General features: G+C 37.0%; 2 protein-coding genes across 4 annotated transcripts; both read left to right on the top strand.

Moving 5' to 3' along the window:
* The first annotated feature begins 1,081 nt into the window (after nucleotides 1–1,081).
* Nucleotides 1,082–7,560, top strand: LOC137030457 (uncharacterized). 2 transcript variants are annotated; one of them, XM_067400785.1, is made up of 3 exons: nucleotides 1,082–1,139; nucleotides 1,992–2,085; nucleotides 6,071–7,560. In XM_067400785.1, exons 1-3 carry the CDS (start codon nucleotides 1,106–1,108, stop codon nucleotides 6,759–6,761), a joined length of 819 nt encoding a protein of 272 aa, XP_067256886.1. In that variant the 5' UTR covers nucleotides 1,082–1,105; the 3' UTR covers nucleotides 6,762–7,560. The 2 variants fall into 2 exon arrangements, with proteins under 2 accessions (XP_067256886.1, XP_067256885.1); XM_067400784.1 differs by lacking the exon at nucleotides 1,082–1,139 and adding an exon at nucleotides 1,303–1,390.
* A 5,791-nt stretch (nucleotides 7,561–13,351) lies between these two features.
* On the top strand, nucleotides 13,352–19,967 carry LOC137030265 (cornifelin homolog). Of its 2 annotated transcripts, none has more exons than XM_067400470.1 (4): nucleotides 13,352–13,429; nucleotides 17,380–17,506; nucleotides 17,681–17,841; nucleotides 18,426–19,967. In XM_067400470.1, the coding sequence occupies exons 2-4, from the start codon at nucleotides 17,389–17,391 to the stop codon at nucleotides 18,636–18,638; spliced, it is 492 nt and encodes a 163-aa protein (XP_067256571.1). In that variant the 5' UTR covers nucleotides 13,352–13,429; nucleotides 17,380–17,388; the 3' UTR covers nucleotides 18,639–19,967. The 2 variants fall into 2 exon arrangements, with proteins under 2 accessions (XP_067256571.1, XP_067256570.1); XM_067400469.1 differs by having other exon boundaries at nucleotides 13,358–13,409.
* The last annotated feature ends 334 nt before the right edge of the window (nucleotides 19,968–20,301 follow it).

Here is a 20,301-nt window from a genome sequence, read left to right as displayed (position 1 = left end):
AGTGTGTTATAATTCTTTTGTGGCGTAACGTGATTGGCAGCATGAACCGGGACGTCAGCTTCCTTAGTGAAGAATGACAGGCTGTGGATCCACTGAAATCTGAAACAAATACACACAACCCGTACACACACACACTCATTCCATACAGCTTATGTAACAACTATACATGAAAAAAATAGAGAGGTGCAGGTTTGTTTCAGTATTTAATGGTGATTCTTGTCCTTCACTGCCATTTCTAAGTTATCATCTCATAAACTCTGCAGATCTTCATCTCTTGTTTACTGAATGCAGGAAACATGAAGAGCTGCTGGGTTTATATGATGATATCAAAAAAATAAAGGAAACAGTTTAGAAATTTGCTTATGGACATAAAAATTAATGTCTACTCTAATATTTACAATGAGTGAAGTGTAATGAGAGTCAGCGAGTAGGGATATAAAGGTGAATTCACTTTTTTCAGAAAGGTCAGAGGTCACCTCACCTGCTATTGAGCGTCATCTGGTGGACAGTGACAAGCAGTACAGAAACATCCTCATAAGACTGGGAAATAATACTGACGCGATATTGACAGCAGCATTATGTTTAGCTCAAATATATTTATCATAAAAAAAAATAAAAAAAATAAAACTAAATTCACTATATACATCTAAGAAAACACTAATTATATAACTGGGTAGAAAATGAAATTAGGCTACCTCATCAAGGTGAGCAGATCTCTACATTTAGATGTGTTCAGGTCAGAGTATCTTCATCTGCTCACCTGCTTTTCTCTCTTACTTACTTTTTATGATTAAGGCATTCATTTTGAGCAAACTTCTGATCTTTTATATTTGAGGATTTTAATTTTGAATTCAACATTCAACAATGTATTCATTTGTTTTATTTGCAGCCACCAACAAATCTCCATCTTTAAAAAGTTATTTGGGTAGTTTTTAGTTAAATATATTTTTATATAGTATTATGCATGTTTATTCATATTTTCTAAATATTAGTTATGTTTATTTTGTTTTACAGTTAGATTTTTGCCCTGTTTCAAGTTATTAGTCCTAAAGAGACTTTTATTTTGAAGTGCGGTTCAAGCAGATGCAGAAGAAGATGATCAGAGATGGACGAAGTTATGGAGTCACAGAGTCATGGAGGTAAATAAAAGATTTAAACGCAGCGGTAAATGAAATTAGGACATGTAGTTGTTTTATTTTAGTATTTTTGTTACTGTTTGATTTAGCTGTTTAGATTGTGCATGGTTAGAAATGAGGAACAGTTGAAACATGAGTGTGAATCAGACCTGTCCCATGATTCTTGTTCCTCACATGCACAGTAACATCCTCTTCGCTTGGTTTCAATTTTATGGACATATGGTTCTCTAATGCAAAGGTTTGGGGAAGAAAGTGTAAGAATTTCATTTCACCAGGTCCATTCAACGTTAAATAGCTTGTAATTTTATGTCTGTAAAACTGAACTTTGATGTTTGTGGTCTTTAGTCAGTACTCTAAAAAAGAGCTCTTTAACTCTTACGCCACATTTACACTGCAAAGGTGGCAAAGAAGTGCTTCTTTCGTGGGATTCAAAAAGTGTTTCAGCTGTACATGGTTGAAGGGCACAGTATATTTATGCATTTATATTTTATATATCTAATTTGTAATTTAGTACATTTAGGCCCGGTTTCACAGACAGGGTTTAGCCTAAACCAGGATTAGGCCTTAGTTCAATTAGGGCATTTAAGTAGCTTTTATAAACATTCACTAGAAAAACACATTACTGGTGTGCATCTTGAGACAAAACAATGGCTCTGAATTATTAAAGAAATGTCAGTACAAGTTACTTTCAGTTAAAACAGCTCAAACATGCACTTTAATCTAGGACTAGCTTAAGCCTTGTCTGATTTATGAGTCGACTTAACTTATAATAGACAATTTTTTGTTGCTTTTTTTTTTGTATAATTGTGAATTTCTCCCATAAAGCACCAATATTCTTGTGTTTGCTTGTTTCAGCTCTGACGGTGTGTTGTAGAGTCAATGCAAGAAAAATAAAAAGGAACAAACGCAAGCGTCAGTGCAAGAGCAAAGAGAAACCTCCCAGAATGATGTAAGAGAATGATTTTATGCATTAATTATCTGTTAATATAAAAATGTGATTGGGTCAATGACGTGACAGGTCATTTTTTTTGTCCAAAGGCCAATAATAAAAAGCAAAGATATGACAAAGTATGTAAAACAGTACAACTAGATCTCTTTTACTGAATCCAAAAGATTTTAATTATATTTATGATATTTTAAAGATTTTGAAGTGTCAAAAGGTCATTCGGCTTAACCGTCCAAAGGCCAATACACCCATTTAATTTGTGATAAAAATATCTTAAAATGTTATAAATGTATTTATTTTTTATAACATCATAAATCAACATAGTGCAAAATTGTCAGGTAGGGTGGGTGGTGGAAGGAGCGAGGACTCAATATGCAGGGAAGAGGGCTTTTATTAATAATAAAAAAATAAAACAAAAACTACCCCGTGGGGGAAAACAGACTTAACAAAAAACAAGACATGATTTGACTTGACTTGGCTTGACGAAAACACCAGGGAAAATATGACAACGAACCAGCACAGGACTGCAAACACAAGGAGAATAAATAGGAGAGCAAACAAGGCAGGTAACGAGGGAGGACAGGTGGAGAAAAATCAACCAATAATGAGGTAACAAGGTGGGCGGGGTCAAGACAATAGACATGAGAGCACATGGCACAAAGAAACACATGACAAGCCATGTGCTCACATCAAACAAAACAAAAGGCTTGTTTGAGATGAGCGAATTCTGCGCAGAACCGATCACCGGTGATCACCGCGAGATGCATGCCGGTTAGAAATGTGTCCGAGGGTGGTCCGCCTTGCTCTGATGTCATGCTGACGTGTGTCAAAAACCTCTCGCGAGGGCGAGGCGGACGTGTCGGATTCTGCAGTCGAGCGCAGTTGCTCTCCACCGACTGCGCTGACCAAAAGCATGATGGGAAACGACTTGATGACGACACAGGATAAAGCTTATTGGTTTAAACAACCGTGATGTATTGATCTCTTTTAAAATGTTTGATTTTAAAACACTAATACACTAATAAAATACCATGATTTTATGTGTATAAATTATGTGTGAATATTCCAAAAGTCTCTGACAGTGCGATCTCTCTATGGGTTATGTGATTGTTATCATATTTATAAAAAATATATAAAAACATGTCTTTAATTAAAATAAAATTGACTGATACACACATCCTTTGAATGGAAATAAATATCAAGTACTTTGGGTGTATTGTTCATTATGTTTGTTTTCATATAAAAGCAACAGAACGTAAATTACATCCAGTTGATCAGCAACACAGCGCACAAGTGTGAATCACGTGATATCCGCCTTAATCTCGCACACGTCTGATGCACTACGAGAACGGAGAATTGTCCGTCTTGCCTGCACTTTTTTCACTCCTCCCCTCACTGCTGCCGCCTACTCTCGGCTGAACTTCAGGCGAGGCTAGGCGCATCTCAAACAAGCCTAAAGACACAAGGTGTGTTCGACATCGGCTGCGGCTGGATGCAACCGATCGGCGAGAGTAGCCGCGTGCAGGCGGGGAGGAGCTGAAAACGGAGACGTGAAGTCGGACACTTTCTGCTTCTCGTAATGACGCTCACGCTGCGTTTGCATACTTTATCACAGCTGAAGTGAAATAAATGCAATATTTGACTAATACACTGATGTTTCAGAGACCTTTTCATTCAAAACTTTATGTACTGCTTACAGCGTCTGTTTTTACAAGAATAAAGTTCAACATAAGCATATGTTATTTAAATAACAATGTAGTGTGGTCTTTGTTTTTTATCCGTTTTATTTTGATAAACATCACGATACAACATCGCGACTACATGAAAAGAGCTTTAACTGTTATAAAAACACAGATTTTTGAGCATTAGTGGAGCTGAAGGCGTGACAATAAACACGAAACACACGTGATCGTTGTCATGCGGTGAATCCGGCCAATCATGAAACAGCTGTGTCGTCATCACAGCTCGTGCAACTCCTCTTGAGAAATTGCGCTAGGCTTGTTCGACTTGATGCAGCGCCGCAAAGACCGATCGGCGGCTGACTTGAAGCAGTGCATGCCGGTAAGAAATGTTGTCCGACTTGAGACAGCGCTGACGTCATGTGACTGTGACGTATGGCTTTAAAGTACCGCGAGAGCGATTCGAGATCAGCCGCCTGAGTTAGCCAGCGCAATTTCTCAAGAGGAGCTGCACGAGCTGTGATGACGACACAGCTGTTTCATGATTGGCCGGATTCACCGCATGACAACGATCACGTGTGTTTCGTGTTTATTGTCACGCCTTCATCTCCACTAATGCTCAAAAATCTGTGTTGTTATAACAGTTAAAGCTCTTTTCATGTAGTCGCGATGTTGTATTGTGTCATGTTTATCAAAATAAAACGGATAAAAAACAAAGACCCCACTACATTGTTATTTAAATAACATATGCTTATGTTGAACTTTATTCTTGTAAAAACAGACTGAAACATCAGTGTATTAGTCAAATATTGCATTTATTTCACTTCAGCTGTGATAAAGTATGCAAACCGATGCAAACGCAGCGCGAGCGTCACTACGGGAAGCAGAAAGTGTCCGACTTCACGTCTCCGTTTTCAGCTCCTCCCCGCCTGCACGCGGCTAATCTCGCCGATCGGTTGCATCCAGCCGCAGCCGATGTCGAACACACCTGCTGGCTAACTCAGGCGGCTGATCTCGAATCGCTCTCGCGGTACTTTAAAGCCATACGTCACAGTCACATGACTTCAGCGCTGTCTCAAGTCGGACAACATTTCTTACCGGCATGCACTGCTTCAAGTCAGCCGCCGATCGGACTTTGCGGCGCTGCATCAAGTCGAACAAGCCTACAAGCACATGGCCAATGAAGACAAATCACAAGCCATGTGCTTACACAAGACGAGACATGAACACGTGACTATGAAAACTCATAAGCCACGTGTTCACACAAAACAAGACAACATGAGAGCACGCAGCCCATGAAACACAGACTGCGTGCTACACAACACAAGACAAAAACATGAAAGCACGCGGCAGGTGGAAATAACCGCATGCTACACAAAACATGAGACAAGAGTGCACGGCAAGTGAAAGTACACACAAACCGTGCGCTCACAATAAAGACAGGACTGGGAGCGCGAGTGTCCGAATCCCGACACGAAACCGAAACCAAACTAGACACGAGTGCCGGGATCCGAACCCTCGAGACCGTACGCTCACACAAAAACACGACAAGAACGGGAGTGTCAGAGCTCTGTCACAAAACCAAGAAATAAACAAGACTGAAGTGACAGAACCCTGACACAAAATGGCATTAAAATTAAGTGTAGAAGTCGTTGCTTTGTTATGAGAAAGAATGTCTGAAAAAATGAATTTCATTGATGTAATTCGGAGTATCCAATAAAAAGGGACCATTTGGGATCAAGTCATGCGGTTCATGTTTTCATGTTTCAATTCATGTTTTCACTTAATCTTAAGCATGTCCTGAAACATCAGGTCATTCGGTACAACCGCTATAAACATGGAAAATGTTTTAACATTTTAAAAACTTGTACTAAATATAAAATGTTTGATTGTCCTTTTGCTAGCTATCTAGAAACCAGCCTGTTAGCATTGTTCGAAAATATCATCATTTGGTAAAACCAAAAGTGTCATTCTGTAAAACCGATTTTTTGGTGACATATTTTGTCCATCTTGTAAAAAATGACAAAAGCAGTGTTAATTGATTATAAAAACCACATAATCTCATTGTTAACACTTAATAAAACTTCAAAATTAATTATATCTCCATTATGTTTTTTTTTTTTTTTACACTTTTAAAAACCTTATTCATCAATTACCTGATTTATGGTTTATGAGCAAAACTTGTGTATATATCATAAACTATTAAAATAAAATTGCTTAATGTACATTTCAGCAATTGTAAGTATTATTAGAAACATGTATTATAAATTGTAAAATACATTTTATTTAAACAGTTTTTTCCCCTCTAGATCTGTGTTTAATCATCTTGAAAATGAATTGGTCGCCCTCTATCTGAGAGATTTCCCTCAGATCCAGCAGAGGATGGACCGAGTGTGTCTTCTCATCAGCACATTTGAAAAAGATTTCAGACGTGCTTCTGAAGCCGTTACTAATGCAGGGAATGTGGAAGTAGCTGGAGGATTCATGATGGGATTGGGGTTAGTTTTAGCTCCAGTTCATCTGGGCATTTCTGCTCTCATCACAGGATCAGCAGTAGTTGTGCTTTCAGGAGCTGCAATCAGTGATAAACTCTGGAACAAGAAGATCAGGAGCCAGCAGGACAAATTTATACAAGACACTGAAGCTGAACTTTTAACATTTCAGTATATAATCACCCCTCTGACCGACAAGATGAGAGACATCAGTCAGCGAGTTCATGAAATACTGAGAGACCTCAATAACCCACAGCATGATGTCGGGTATTTGAGTAACTATTTTTCATCTGCCAGTGAATTAGTGCGCTTCATACAGATCTATGACATTAGTGTTCTGGCTGCGCAGATACAGTCTCAGACGTCAAGTTTGATGGGAACTCAGTGGATCAGACTTCTGCCAGTTAGGATGGCGTTCGTTCAGATGTGGATAGAAATGATTCAGTTACAGAATGTCATGGATGAAATGACTAAAACAATAGAGAGAATAGCAAAACAACCTGGTTAATATGAAGGAAATGAGAAATCTCATTGATTTGAAGCGCTAAACATTCAATTGTCATAAAAACTTTGTTTCCATCAACAAAAGATTTAAATAAATATAATTTAGCTATAGTTAAACTTCATTTATATTTCTTGATTATAAATTCACATGTAAGATTACAAACTCTGCTTTTGCTCTGCATTATTGACCAAAAGAATTGTCATTTTACGCATAACTACTTATTCAAATGGTGTTAATAAAACAAGTACATTTTTCTTTATACACTTTAATACAAAGTGAATGTAAAGTGAATTACGTTATTGCCTTTCTTTTTAAAATAGCTGTTTGTTTTGATCAATTTTTGGAGAACTAAAAAGAGAAAACTGATCTATATTTGGTTTGCAAATGTACAAAGAGGTATTATTTATACCCAAGTACCAGGGAAAATTAAAATAAGAGAAAACAAATGTTTTATATCGTGTGCATGTATTTATTGTGGTGAAAAAAGTGTTATATGGATAAACTTAAGTTGTTGAAACTGAACACTGTTGCTTAAAAACTGCTTTTGAATGACAGAAAACAACATTTTACACAATATATGTATAAGTATTAATATGTTTATTTAATTGTTGTGCTGTTTCTCTCAACTGCATTGTCTTGATATGTCAACACCGTATACATTGAGGCCATCTAGTGTTGAAAATGATCATTGAAAAGAAGCTTGACATATTACTGGAACAAGTACTGAGGAATGATCTGCCTTTTAATATCACTGCTGATGTCAACATTACATTTAAATAACTAATAAAAAACTGGGATCTTCAGCTGTTTCTGACATTCATTTTCTCTTTCTTTCTTCGAGTGTTAACAAAACAAGCCAATGGTATGCTGAGTACCTTGGTCTGCGATATTTGCATCGTGTGGGTATATAAGGAGCAGCAAGAGCAACTCGCATTTAAGTCTTCGCTGAGGAGCCGTGGCCAGCTTTGTGCCAGAGCATCCGTGCCGAGAGTGCCCTCGGTCAGGGAGAAAAAACAACTGGAAATGGGAATTGACTGGGGAGGCAAACAAGTCCACCTGAGTGTCCCTGAAGTGTTCCCAAATCAGCTGAACCGACTGGTGATGGACTCTCCACTCCCCAGGGCGAGACTGTTGCCGAGAAAGCTTGTCTGCCGGGATATGAATGTTCATCCTTGATGAACTTGAGAAAACAAAACACCAGCTAGCAGAATTTTAGGAGATAATCAGAGAAACAAAACATGAACCGCTGAGACAGAAGTTCATCCTGACCGAGAAAGAAGATTCTCATCTCATTATATTGAATGATTTGAACAATCCCACTGGCAGAGATGGGCAATATTTCACAGTTTTTGACTAGATTCAAATTAATCACATGACATGTTCTGTTGGATCTATAGTCAGATTAACTATATGAGTCTTAAAGGGATAGCTCACCCAAAAATAAAAACTTGTCATTTATTCATCCTCAAGTTGTTCCAAACTTGTATGAGTTTCTTTCTAGACAGAATTTGTATTTTTGGGTGAAATATCCCTTAATCCACATATGGTTGGATCCAATTGTTTAAAAAAAAGAAGAAGAAGAAGCTGCTTTGGTGCTCAGTGCAAACTGCCTTAATGTAAAGCATGTTGTAAAATTGTAAAATACTATTAAATATTGTCCACTAAGGGTGCGTTCACACTTGTAGTTTGGTTCGTTTGGTTTATTTGGTCCGAACCAAAAAAAAAAAAAAAAAAAAAAACATTTAGTCCTGGTCCGATTAACGTTCATACTAGCCATTTTATCACCGAACCAAAATATACCAAACCTAAAGGCATAGGGATACATTCACAACCTGATTGGCCGGATTTTATGACTTATTGCCTATTTTGAGACGGAACTTACCAAACATCCAAATCAATGCTGTTTGCTGAGGTAAATGCGCTCGTTGTGTGTGTGTAGTCTGCAATGCATGTGATGGTATTTTGGCCAGCTGGGAACTCGTGAAGAGCTTGTAAAATGTGTAAAGGAGTCAAAACACCGGCGGGAATACATCCATCACACACAAACGATCTGCTGCATGGAGAGATGCATCTGATGCCTGTGATGGGCAAACTCATGACTATGACAAGAAAAATCGAAATGCATGAGGATTCTGTCCTTCTGTCCGCTTGTTTAGTGCGCACCAGGGTTCGGATGGTAGTGTTCAGACATGCTCAAATGAACCGCATTAACAGTACTGTATAAAAAGGACAATTTTGTGTTATAGTGTAGTTTAAGTGAAATGATTCTGTGTGATGAAACGCCTGACAGTTACACCCTCTTGCACTTCTGGGTCTTGAAATTGTCTGCATGCTCCTATCACCCTTGTTGCTCTCTCTGGCTCCACTGCAATTCCTAATGAGCACTTTTGGAGTGTATTCAAAACTTTATCTGAAATATTAGCCTGTCTAAACTGATAAAATAATCAAACAAATTAAAATCTGCTGTCACATACCCCTATGAAGACATGACCACCTCCTTTTTAATACACCTATACTTCTTTCCACTGTTTTCCGTGTTTTGGTATGAGAATTGAATTTTTCCTCTGCCTGTGTGGAAGGGTTTAAGTATGGTGTCATCAACCACTTTTTAAGTGGGTAGGCAGAATCACCCAGCATAATGCCACAATACTCCCCAGAATCTAATTTTTCAAAGATGTTTGATCTTATAATGAAACTGTCGTGCTTTGAACCTGGCCATCTCGCAACACAGTTTAAAAAAAAACATAAACTCGGGTCACAAACGCATTCTCATCTACTGTGGGTGCTTTTATCCTGATTTGGGTCCGTCAATGCAGCCAAGTACATCAGGGAAACTGCCAATGGCATGGAATTTTTGCCTGTTCTTATTTTGTGGGTTTATGCTTTGCATACACACATAGATTCATGTGGCGACACAAGGCAAGTGACACCCTGCGGATCACTCTACATACTGTAGATTTATGAATCTGTATGCAATCGCCTACTACATTTTGCATCAATCCAGTTGCAAAAAAACGTAAGGTGACACACACTTGAAGGCTTGGGGAGAGAGTGCCGTTTCTGTCTGTCTCGTGCTGAATATCAGACGCTTTCAAGTCCGTTATCCGCATTATTCCCTATCTTTTAAAGTGCAAACGAGCATATATGTCGACATCATCATAAATATCCAACGGATGATGTCTCGGAAAACTCGTTGGCGAATTTGCGGCTCTTCATGATCAATTACGAGCTCATCGATGTGATCTAATTTGGCTGACATCTTATTCCGACCGTTATTCATGGACAGTGGCTTCCGTAAATATTTAGTCATATCTGTTTTAAGAGTGTAGAACGTATAGTTATGTTTAAACTAAGTTTAATGGTGCAACGCAAAAATATTTAGTAGTGCGTAAGTTCTAACTTAGTGCCCATTTACGTCGAAACTAGGCTACATTGTTACTTACGCACAGCTGGTGCAACAGGCCCGTGGTCTGGGCGAGATGGCAAAATCTGTCCATGAAAGTGAACAGATCGCGGCTGGATTGAGCTGCTGCCGCGATCTGCCCAGCGAATTCCCAGCCAGATAAAGAAAAGATAAAGAAAAGCAAAATGTAATTAAATACCATAAATGTACAACTACATAAATTAATAAAGACATAAACTTTTCTTCCTCCCCTGGGCAACCTCAGCGCTTAAAACCAACAATGCTTAAATTCTCTGTTCTTGCCTGGGCTCTAGTTTTTATCACACCAGGATGCGGCTGCAGTGGACCATGTCTGAAGATCATTGTCACACATCACTGGTAAACTTAAACTCAAAATAGAGGTAACAGATACAACATAACTAATTTGTGTGCACTCCAAATCAGTAACAATGTATATAAAGATGTGTTGCGAAATGTAAACACGCAAACCTAACAATAAAGAACCAATGAATATTATTTGTTTTGTGTGGTTATTAGAGTGATCGAGTTTGAAACCAAAATGAATGTGAATATCAAAAGAGGGAAATTTAAATAGATTAACCTTAAATGAATGAACATGTCCTTCGTGTGAATGCGTGTTTTTGTGATTTAAGAGGACACAAATTTGTATAATGACATGGGTATTACACTAGTATTACCACGTAAACATGAATTATGAGGACATTTCATGAGTGAGCTATTAAAAATAGCTTTAAAATCATATTAAACAATGTTTTATTAAAAATGTAAAAAATGCAGAATGTTTTCTGTGATGGGTAGGTTTAGGAGTAGGGGTAGTGTAGGGGGAGAGAATGTACAGTTTGTAAAGTTTAAAAACCATTACGCCTATGGAATGATAGCAAAACAAACGTGTGTGTGTGAGAGAGAGAGATGATTCATCCGTATTACCACTCTTCTGGAGCCACCACTCGGGTTGTCACAAGGGGGTTTGGCATCACGCCTTGTTTACAGGTGGACCTTTAAAGAATGCAACACACAAGTCTCCCAAAAATCCTTGAGAATAGAGTACCTCAGGGATGACGCATTTTTGTAGGCAAAAAACCCGGAAGCGAGTTAACATTTTAGGACTTCCGGTTCCAATGCCATCAAGTCTATGGGTTTTTTGAATGGGTTTTTGCTAAATCGCCTGAAATAAGGTCTGTGGTTAACAAAGCCTCTAAATATTTTCATGTTTTGATCTATGACATAAAACACACCAGTTATAACCCGCTTGTGATTTTTTTTAAACTTTTACTGTGTCTTAAAAACAGCGGTTGCTAACAAATTGCTAAAAGGGACTACTTCCTTTGGCGGAGACTTTAGACGTCATCATTAAAAATGGGACATTTGGACAGCATTTCTCATTTCTCAAGTATTCATACACAGCACAGATCATAATCAGCGAACATGTTTTTAAATAACGTTGTTTTCTAAATAAAGATTGAGGACGCTTGGTGGTGACGACGTTGATCCGCACCATGGTGTGCTGTAGTCCGTTTATAGCCTACTGTTAGCTTTTTATATCTGACCACTTTATTTAGGCATCAAAATGTATTTATGTTGTTTTAACTTATTAGCTTTATCTTGATAGACAAAACGTGTAAGTGTTATAACCCTTTGTTAAACACAGAGCTTATTTTCTGAGATTTTCCAAAAGTCTATGGGAAAAATGCATAGGCTTTTAACCGAGGGAACCCGTGCGCCGCTAACTTCTGGGTTGGCCTACAAAAACGCGTCATCCCTGAGGTAATCTATTCAACCAATCAGATGATGACTTTGAAACTGCCGAAGCGTTTCCAAATTTGTGTAACTTTTACATCAGACTTCTATTTTTTTTATGAACAGAACAGAATATACAACAGTATACAGATATGCACAGAAAAATAAGAGTGTACAAAACAATCAAAAAAAGTATCCACGAAATATACAAATCTTTTTTTGCTTTCTTTATTGACACTATTATCTGAACAAGTGCTGTAGTCCTTGATGATCTGGAGAAAATGAATGAAATTTGGCTTGGACCCTGACCAGTTCTTTTTATGCCTTGAACATCAGACGTTCATCCAACGGTCCGTGGGTGTGACGTCTGAAGCTGAGACATGTTATCCCCAACAATGTGTGTGTGTGTCAGTAGAGTTGAGTGGTTTAGCTTGACAAATGGCAGTTATTTTATTGTCTTCTCACCAAACTACAGAAATTGTCCAAATGATTTAATTTTTTTGTGTGCCTATTTTCCTTTTTTATATTTATTAGGGAAATCATTCATTTACAAGGTTATGAACAAAATGCCTACCGCAAACAAAACATTGAATTCAGGCCTTTAAAAAAGTGATTGTGGAAAGAACTATATTAGCTGATAAATTTGCTCCTTTATTGCCAGCATTGTGAAACTGTGTAGCTTTGCTAACCACTGCTAAATAAAAACAGGCATTTTAGCTCTTGTGTACTTATCGAGAGAAACTATGAAGCCCATGTGGGAGTGCCTCATACATTCAAATACAAACTAAGCTCTCAAATCATGTTTCATTTTTGAATAGCTTGACTAAGAGGCAGACTACACAATTTATTTTACCAGATGAGATAGGACAACACAGAATTATAATAGTGATTGTGTTTGCGTGTATAAATGCTAAAATGCATAAAAGAGGTTTAGAACCTGATCCCAGGTTCAGATGTCACAGGCAATTGAGACAATGTATTTTATTACCAGAGCAGTTTTAATCTTTGTATGTTTACTGATTCATCACCATGTACATAGCTGTGTTTACATTTTACATTAAACATGCTGTTGTCTAGCAAACCTTTATTCTGCTCAGTGCCTGCAGACCGGTTTTGTTCCAGGATGTGTTACATCATAGGGCTTACTGTGCAAGTCTTTTAACAAAGATCAAAGATTAATGTTATCATAATATTAACTTTTATAAATGTCATTAACTGGTTTATATTCAATATGAATAACAATATCTAATAATTGTCTTAAATTCCTTGATCACAACAGAAATGCACTTGCTTTTCTATTATGCTGCATTCATAATGGTGAAGAGTAGGGGTTGTTTGACAATTCATAGCTGTGACGTCCGCATGTCTGTTGTAATCACTTGTGGTCATGCACAAGGTGCTCCACCTACAGCTTTTTGGTTCCCTTCCTGCTGTGAAAAGCAGTGCATCAACACACATCTCATACACAGCCCCTGAAGACCAGGCTTCAGGCAAGTACACTGTTTTCTAGGTTTGTGACTTTTCTGTTTCTGAACTTTTATTCCATTTCTGAACTGTTCCTATATCTGATGACTTTTTATTAGATTGTTTTTCAGATGTTTTAGGACTTTTTGCTTTTAGTTTAGCTTTTGCACAGCAACAAAGTTGTGTATGAATGTAAATTTATGTTTTGTTTTTCAAATTAGTATTAGTTTAGCATGTCCAGGCACTGCAGCTTTAATTGTATTTGACAGTAGCACCTCTTGATACTTTAAAAATCATATTCTTGCGATTTTCTATAGCACTTCTTTTGCATTTTCAAATGCATTATGCTGAATGTTTCCTCTCTGTGACATATGAGAACCTGTGGAGGCCATTTACAAGTAAAATGAGGGGGGAAAGTATATGAAAAACCAGTTCCCTGAGCTCACCTATGTGCTTTCATTTCATGTTGTTCTTGGTCATTGGCAACCATACTGCTCCATTACTTCTTCCTTCCCCCTCTTTATGCTCTGATACTCTTTGACAGAATAAAAGGAGTGGAAATTTGCATTGTGTTCCTCTGTTCTGGGGTGAGGGAGCAGACTTGCCCTGAGGGTGGAGAAGGGATTTTTCTTTTTTTTGCTTTCACCGTGATCTCTAATTGTAGTGGAGGTATTGGATAATGGAAGACTTAAGACTAAAAGCAATCATGTAGCTCTTTTCTGTCTCTATTTAATGTGATGCGATTTAAATCCTCTCCGTCCGACTTGTATAAAGTTTTCACAGTAAATACTTAATTTTAGATGATGTGAGCTATGTAAAAATGGGACAGATAACTATTTTTACTCTCGCACAGTTTTTGTGATGCTACAACCTCAAAACTAAATCCAATGTGGATTAATCAACTTTTAGCACTGCTATCTGTTTTGTCATTCAAAGTGGGGCAGTGATTTTAAGTTTATAATCCAACGAGAATGTAAAATTATGTAAAAACCAGTCAGCTGTGGATGGGTTAGACATAGTCTACCATATGTAATCTAATGTCTGTGCTAGCAACAAGCAGACTTACAGTATACATATCCTGATATTAACTGTGGTATGATAGGGTTTATGCCATAATAACTCAAAATAGTAATTCATCAGAACAGGTTTAAAAAGTGTCCTGTTTTATCTGACATGTTCAGGTTAAATTGAAACTGGAAAATCCTCACAAATAATTAAATGTAATTTTACCAAAGTATAATAATGTTTATAAAACAGATAGTTCTGTTCCTTGATGTTGATTGGTCAATATCTGTGTTTTATTTACAATAAAGCATGGCTATGACTGCTTCAACTTTTGGCCACATCTTCCAATTGCTGGTGACTTTTATCAGCTATAAATATTATAATTTTAATATAAATTTAAAACTTTATTAAAGACAAGTAACAGCAGGTATCAGGTAGAGACACTGAATACATTTATCAAATGTAAAATAACATTGGATAGTCCTCACTGTATAAATTAAACTAATCCTTATTAAAGTTACAAAAGTTATTCAGTCAAGAGCAATGAATGTTTTTTCTTTGTGCTTTGTTGTTTGATTAACATTAAAAACACAGAAAGCAGCAGAAATATTAGGCTGCTGTCACTTTAAGACCTAATACACAGATCCAATGCACTGATACTGATACACAAACAGTTGATAGGCCCCATTGACTTCTATAGTATTTTTTTTTTTATTTATTTTTTTTTCTATACTATGGACGTCAAAGAGGCCCATCAACATCGTAACATCGTAAGTTTGGTTACTTACATTCTTCATAATATCTTCTTTGGTGTTCAGCAGATAAAAAAAATAAAATAAAATAAAACATCAGACGGAACAACTTGAGGGTGAGTAAATGATGAAAGATTTTGGGTGAACTATCCCTTTAAGCCATAACCAACTTAGTTTACTAGGATACTCGCTGAGACTGATATTTTTTTAACATAATTTTTTTTTGTGTGAATTTGTCCGTTGAAGCACAAGAAGACACGAAACAGAGCTCAATTCTGTATTCACGCAGATGCAGCTTTCTGGGCACGCACTTCGGATGTGTGCACAAAAACTTTCCACACACCGTGTGAGTAACGAATTGAGTTCTTTTCGCATCTTCTTGCGCTTGTATATTTAAATTTCCAAGGCAACTCTTGTGACGATATCCCGAGCGTTGTTCACGTTTGTTTACATTCATGTTCTGCATTATTAGAATTCATAAATGTTACCGGCCAACTGGTGATTGACATCGTTTTTGCCAAGCATGTCCAACTGCGTCAATACTATAGAAGTCAGTGGGGCCTATCAACTGTTTGTGTATCAGTATCAGTGCTTAGGATCTGTGCATTAGGTCTTAAAGTGACAGCAGCCTAATATTTCAGTACTATAAACCATTACACCCCCTACAACAAGTTACGCTTCCAACAATGAAACAGACATTTGGGATGTCATCAGAGCCCCTCCCTCGGAATCGCTGATGGAAATCTCTGTGTCCCAATTCAGAGGCTGCATCCTTTGAAGGACTCAAACTTAAAAGGCCATGCCTTCGAAGGCCACAAAGGTCAGACTGAGCATTGTTAAATGGTGGTCTAGCCTATGGAGGACTGTTCTTGTCGCCTAGCAACTGTGACAGCTGCTGTTGATGTGACTAATGCTTGTACAACTGTCTGAAAACTAACCAGGGCTAACAAACTGTCTAAATATGTTCACCATGGTCCATTTCTGTATATAATCGCATCTTAGAAAGATATGTCAACATTTGAACTGCTTTAAAGGGTTTCTTTTAATTTTACATTTTTATTATTTGATATTTGAGTAAGTTGAAACCCAATACTTACGTTTAAAAGTGTAATTCAGCAATTTCTCTCAAAAAAATTGTCGTCACTGGAGCACTGTAGATGCAAAATTGGCAGCAGGAAAATTGGGTTCTTACTCATCACAGAATTCAGTCCAAAGTCCGTAAACAAGTGCGAGTTTAATCAAAAACACAAATATACAAAAATATACACAAATCCTGTTGGTTCTTGTATTTTATAATGTTACACTTGTTAAACCTTTGTCTTGTGTTTCCTTAAACGTTTAAACAAGTTTTATCCATAAATGATAGCAACGGAAAGAAAACTGTTTCTCCCTTCTTTTACTGCCTGAATCCATTAAATCTCGCGTAACAAGTGGGCGTGGCAGTTAAAGAAACAGAACAGAAATGATATGTCCATAAATTATACATACAGAAAACATAAGAAATAATAATGAAGGAAATATCAGAATTGACCCTTCGCTGGGAGTTTGATTGACAAGCAATCTAACCAATCATAACGCCAATTCTGCCATTTTGTCCGACAAAGCAGTCAGGAGTTAGAAGATTAACCTTGGTGGACTTGAACTTGAAAAATGGTGTGTACTGACGTCTTTCCGTGTTTGAAACAACTTTCCTTCTCATGTTCATTCATGTTTATTTGACGCAATAAATTATCTAGTAGGAAGAGATGATCGGTTCACCAGCCTCTTGAGAAAGAAACTTTCTTTCGTACATTTGGCGCTTGGCAACACCCTTTGCAACATAAACAAACAATATACTGTCAAAACTGTTCCATGTATTATGCATTTCAGCAAAAACGGTTTACTATTAATTTAATGAAGTATGAGTAACCCCTGCATGTCTGCGTCATTCATTCACTTTTAATTTTGAAGCCACACCCTTTCCCCATTAAAGAAATGTCAGGGACTATTTTTTTATATAAGTAAGAGAGGCTGTGCTGTATTGTGAATTTACAAGTCACAGTCATGCTCTTCAGCCATGACTGTATACACAATACAGCACCGCTGCTCAGACCTTAATTATTGCTTACTTTATTAGTATTAAACTTAAAACACATGCCTTTATAAATAAATACATATCTATTTATATGTATTTATTAGAAGCATATGTTGAAGACAAGCATTCTTATTTGTCTGTGGATTTTCCCATGTGTTTTTCCAGCTCAGTGGAATGATGATGACACATTCAGCTGTAAGTGTCCAGCCAGCCATGGTTGTGACCACTGATATCTTGAGGCTAAACCAGTGGAGCAGCGGAGTGTGTGACTGCTGCGAAGACATGGGCATTTGTAAGTGTTTGATGAGAGAGAAAAAGGGAATTTACTGGAAGTATAATATAGAGTTAGGCATATGTTAGTATGTGAGAAATGATGAAAATCAGCTGTGTGATATTTGTGTTTGAGGATGTGCGCTTGCGTATGATCTGAATGCATAAACTTTTGACATCTGTTTTCCTGTGGCAGGTTGCTGTGGTTTCTGGTGTACATACTGCCTCATGTGTAAGACCAGTGAGGATTTTGGAGAGTGTCTCTGTCTCCCCTTGCTGGAGATATGCTTTGGAGGCATGTTGCACCCCATTACTCTCGCCATGAGGAGCAGTATGAGAGAGAGGTACCACATTAAGGTAATTACTATTTATTAGTAGTATTTATTAACTGTAATATTAACTGTATTACAGTTTTGACAATTATTACTATTTAAAATAAATTAATTTTCAACATCCATTATTCCAGTCTTCAGTGTCACATGATCCTTCAGAAATCATTCTAATATGCTGATTTGCTGATTATTAGCAATGATATTCTGATTATTAGCAATGTTGAAAACAGTTGTGTTGCTTAATGTTTTTGAGGAAACCATGATGCATTTTTTCTGTATTTGAATAAAACTACCACAGTGGTGTGAGTTTATTTGTTTACGAATTGGAATTTTTTTTTTTTTTTTTTAAACAGACTTTAAAATTTACATTTGAGGTTTTAATGAATATAACCTTTTGTAGAACAAAACATGAAAGTCTTTTCTAGTAGTGTTCAAGTACTCTCTTTCAGTTTAGGAAATACAAAATGAATAGCTTTATATCATATTTAGATGTTGCATGGCTCAAATTTGTGTCCCCATTTTATATGGGCTGATGTTTCACCCACCCTCCCCTTTTAGACTACTCAGTTTCACATCACTTTAGATTTAAAGTTATTTTCTCTCATTAAGGGTTCGATACAAGATGACTGCTGTGTGGTGACCTGTTGCCCTGTGTGCGTCTGGTGTCAGATGGCAAGAGAGCTGAAGGCTCGACGGCATTCCGTAGTGGTCATTAACCAAACCATCAACCCAGTACACCAGCAGCCACAAGCTTTTAACCAGCCAACTCAAGTCGTGAACATGGGCTACCAGCCTCCACACGCCATAAATGTTGCATACTAATGACTTCAGTGCATATGTGCACATCTGTGCTTCTTTAACCTCAAGCTCCCCAAAGAGCAAAACCTGCTGTTTTGTTGAAGTAACATAGTGGTCAGGAAATCTCTTGAGTTCAATCTTTATACCTAACCTTCCTGTTTAAACTCTTTTTTTCTGAACAAAACAATATTTAATGACAACAGTTTCTATGGCCTGGTTTCACAGACAGGGCTTAGAGTAAGCCAGGATTAGGCCTTAGTTCAGTTAGGGTATTTAAGTTTTTATAAATGTACCCTAGGAAAAAAAAAAAAAAAAAACCTCTACTGGTGTGCATCTTGAGACAAAACAACGGCTCTGACATATTTTAAGATATGTTAGTGCAAGTTAAAAAACTCAAACATGCATTTTAGTCTTGGACTAACTTAAGCCTTGTCTGTGAAACAGGGGATATATTTTTTTATAGCAATTTCCTCTACAGACAAATTGCCATATATATACAAACACGTGTGTGTGTGTGTGTGTGTGTTGGATGCTTTTGACAGCACTAATATATATAAAGCAAAGACTGGGTGTACACCTTTTTAAGTAAATATATTGATATTTATATATAAATATTTTATATATAAAATATAAATATATTGGCTATATTGTAGCCAAAACAAAATATGTAACTGCAGCAACAAGCAAATCCTTGTGACCACACAAGTGTTAAGGAATAGTGACAGTCCCACATATTTCTAGGGAAACTCTATAAACAGAAAGCTTTTCTTTTTTGCTTTATGAAAAGCCTCCTGTGGACTGATGTTGAAAATTAGCATGTGTGCTAATTAGCATTAGCATGTGTGCTAACACTTAAGCAAGTGCATATGGTTTGTCCAATGTAACTGTGATATCCATGTCAAATAAAAATTTAATAATAATAATAATAACTCTAACCTTCTCGGAAATGAAGATTATATTAAATTGGTCAAAGGTATTGTTTCCGATATTGTTAATGATAATAGCCTGGTTTCCTGGACAAGTAAATGGAAATTCTTTAAATACAAACTTCGCCAGTTATCTACTTCATATAGTAAACAGCTAAACTGTAATGTATAAATGTGGCGATACAAGCGTTACTTTGTTCCTGTTATTTACAACTGTGCAACATGTAGCAGCATTAACGCACTCTGTGTTGACTCCCCATCTACCGTATATACTCATTAGCTACGCATACCACAACAGGTACAAGTTGCTCTATACATTACTGTATATAACCAGATTCTCAAACTGTCATTACATCTTCCCCTGTTTTCAAATATTATTCTGCATTCAAATGTGAGCATTCCCCAACAATACTAATAAACATAATAAACAAACAGCTTTCAGTGTCTTCTTCTTTCAAACATCTTATTAAAGCAATTAAATCTTCTTTAGAATCATGAGTGACTATCTAGGGATTCCGGGTAGACTACCAGACACCCACATAGATGCTGAGATTTATTCTGCCTCATGTAGTAATTATGTACTAACTACAAAGTCTTTCAAATATCCAGGCTGTTTAACAACTCTTCCTCTGGATGTAACAACTTTTTTTGTTGTTGTTCTGGAATGTCTTGCTCTACGTTTTGATCTTGATTACTTGGATGTTGTTCAGCTTGTGTCTGTTCTTCATCCACACCTCTCTCTTTGTCGAACTCATATTGGT

The sequence above is a fragment of the Chanodichthys erythropterus genome, chromosome 11 (genome assembly GCF_024489055.1).
Source record: "Chanodichthys erythropterus isolate Z2021 chromosome 11, ASM2448905v1, whole genome shotgun sequence".
Lineage (NCBI taxonomy): Eukaryota > Metazoa > Chordata > Actinopteri > Cypriniformes > Xenocyprididae > Chanodichthys > Chanodichthys erythropterus.
This window is presented reverse-complemented; position numbering and strand designations above follow the sequence as displayed.

Coding starts and splice junctions, on each gene's coding strand:
- LOC137030265 (XM_067400470.1), top strand. CDS start 17,389: ATGATGATGACACATTCAGCTGTAAGTGTCCAGCCAGCCATGGTTGTG. Junction 17,507..17,680: donor CTGCGAAGACATGGGCATTT/GTAAGTGTTTGA, acceptor TTCCTGTGGCAG/GTTGCTGTGGTTTCTGGTGT. Junction 17,842..18,425: donor GAGAGAGGTACCACATTAAG/GTAATTACTATT, acceptor TCTCTCATTAAG/GGTTCGATACAAGATGACTG.
- LOC137030457 (XM_067400784.1), top strand. CDS start 1,348: ATGGACATATGGTTCTCTAATGCAAAGGTTTGGGGAAGAAAGT. Junction 1,391..1,991: donor AAAGGTTTGGGGAAGAAAGT/GTAAGAATTTCA, acceptor TGCTTGTTTCAG/CTCTGACGGTGTGTTGTAGA. Junction 2,086..6,070: donor GAGAAACCTCCCAGAATGAT/GTAAGAGAATGA, acceptor TTTCCCCTCTAG/ATCTGTGTTTAATCATCTTG.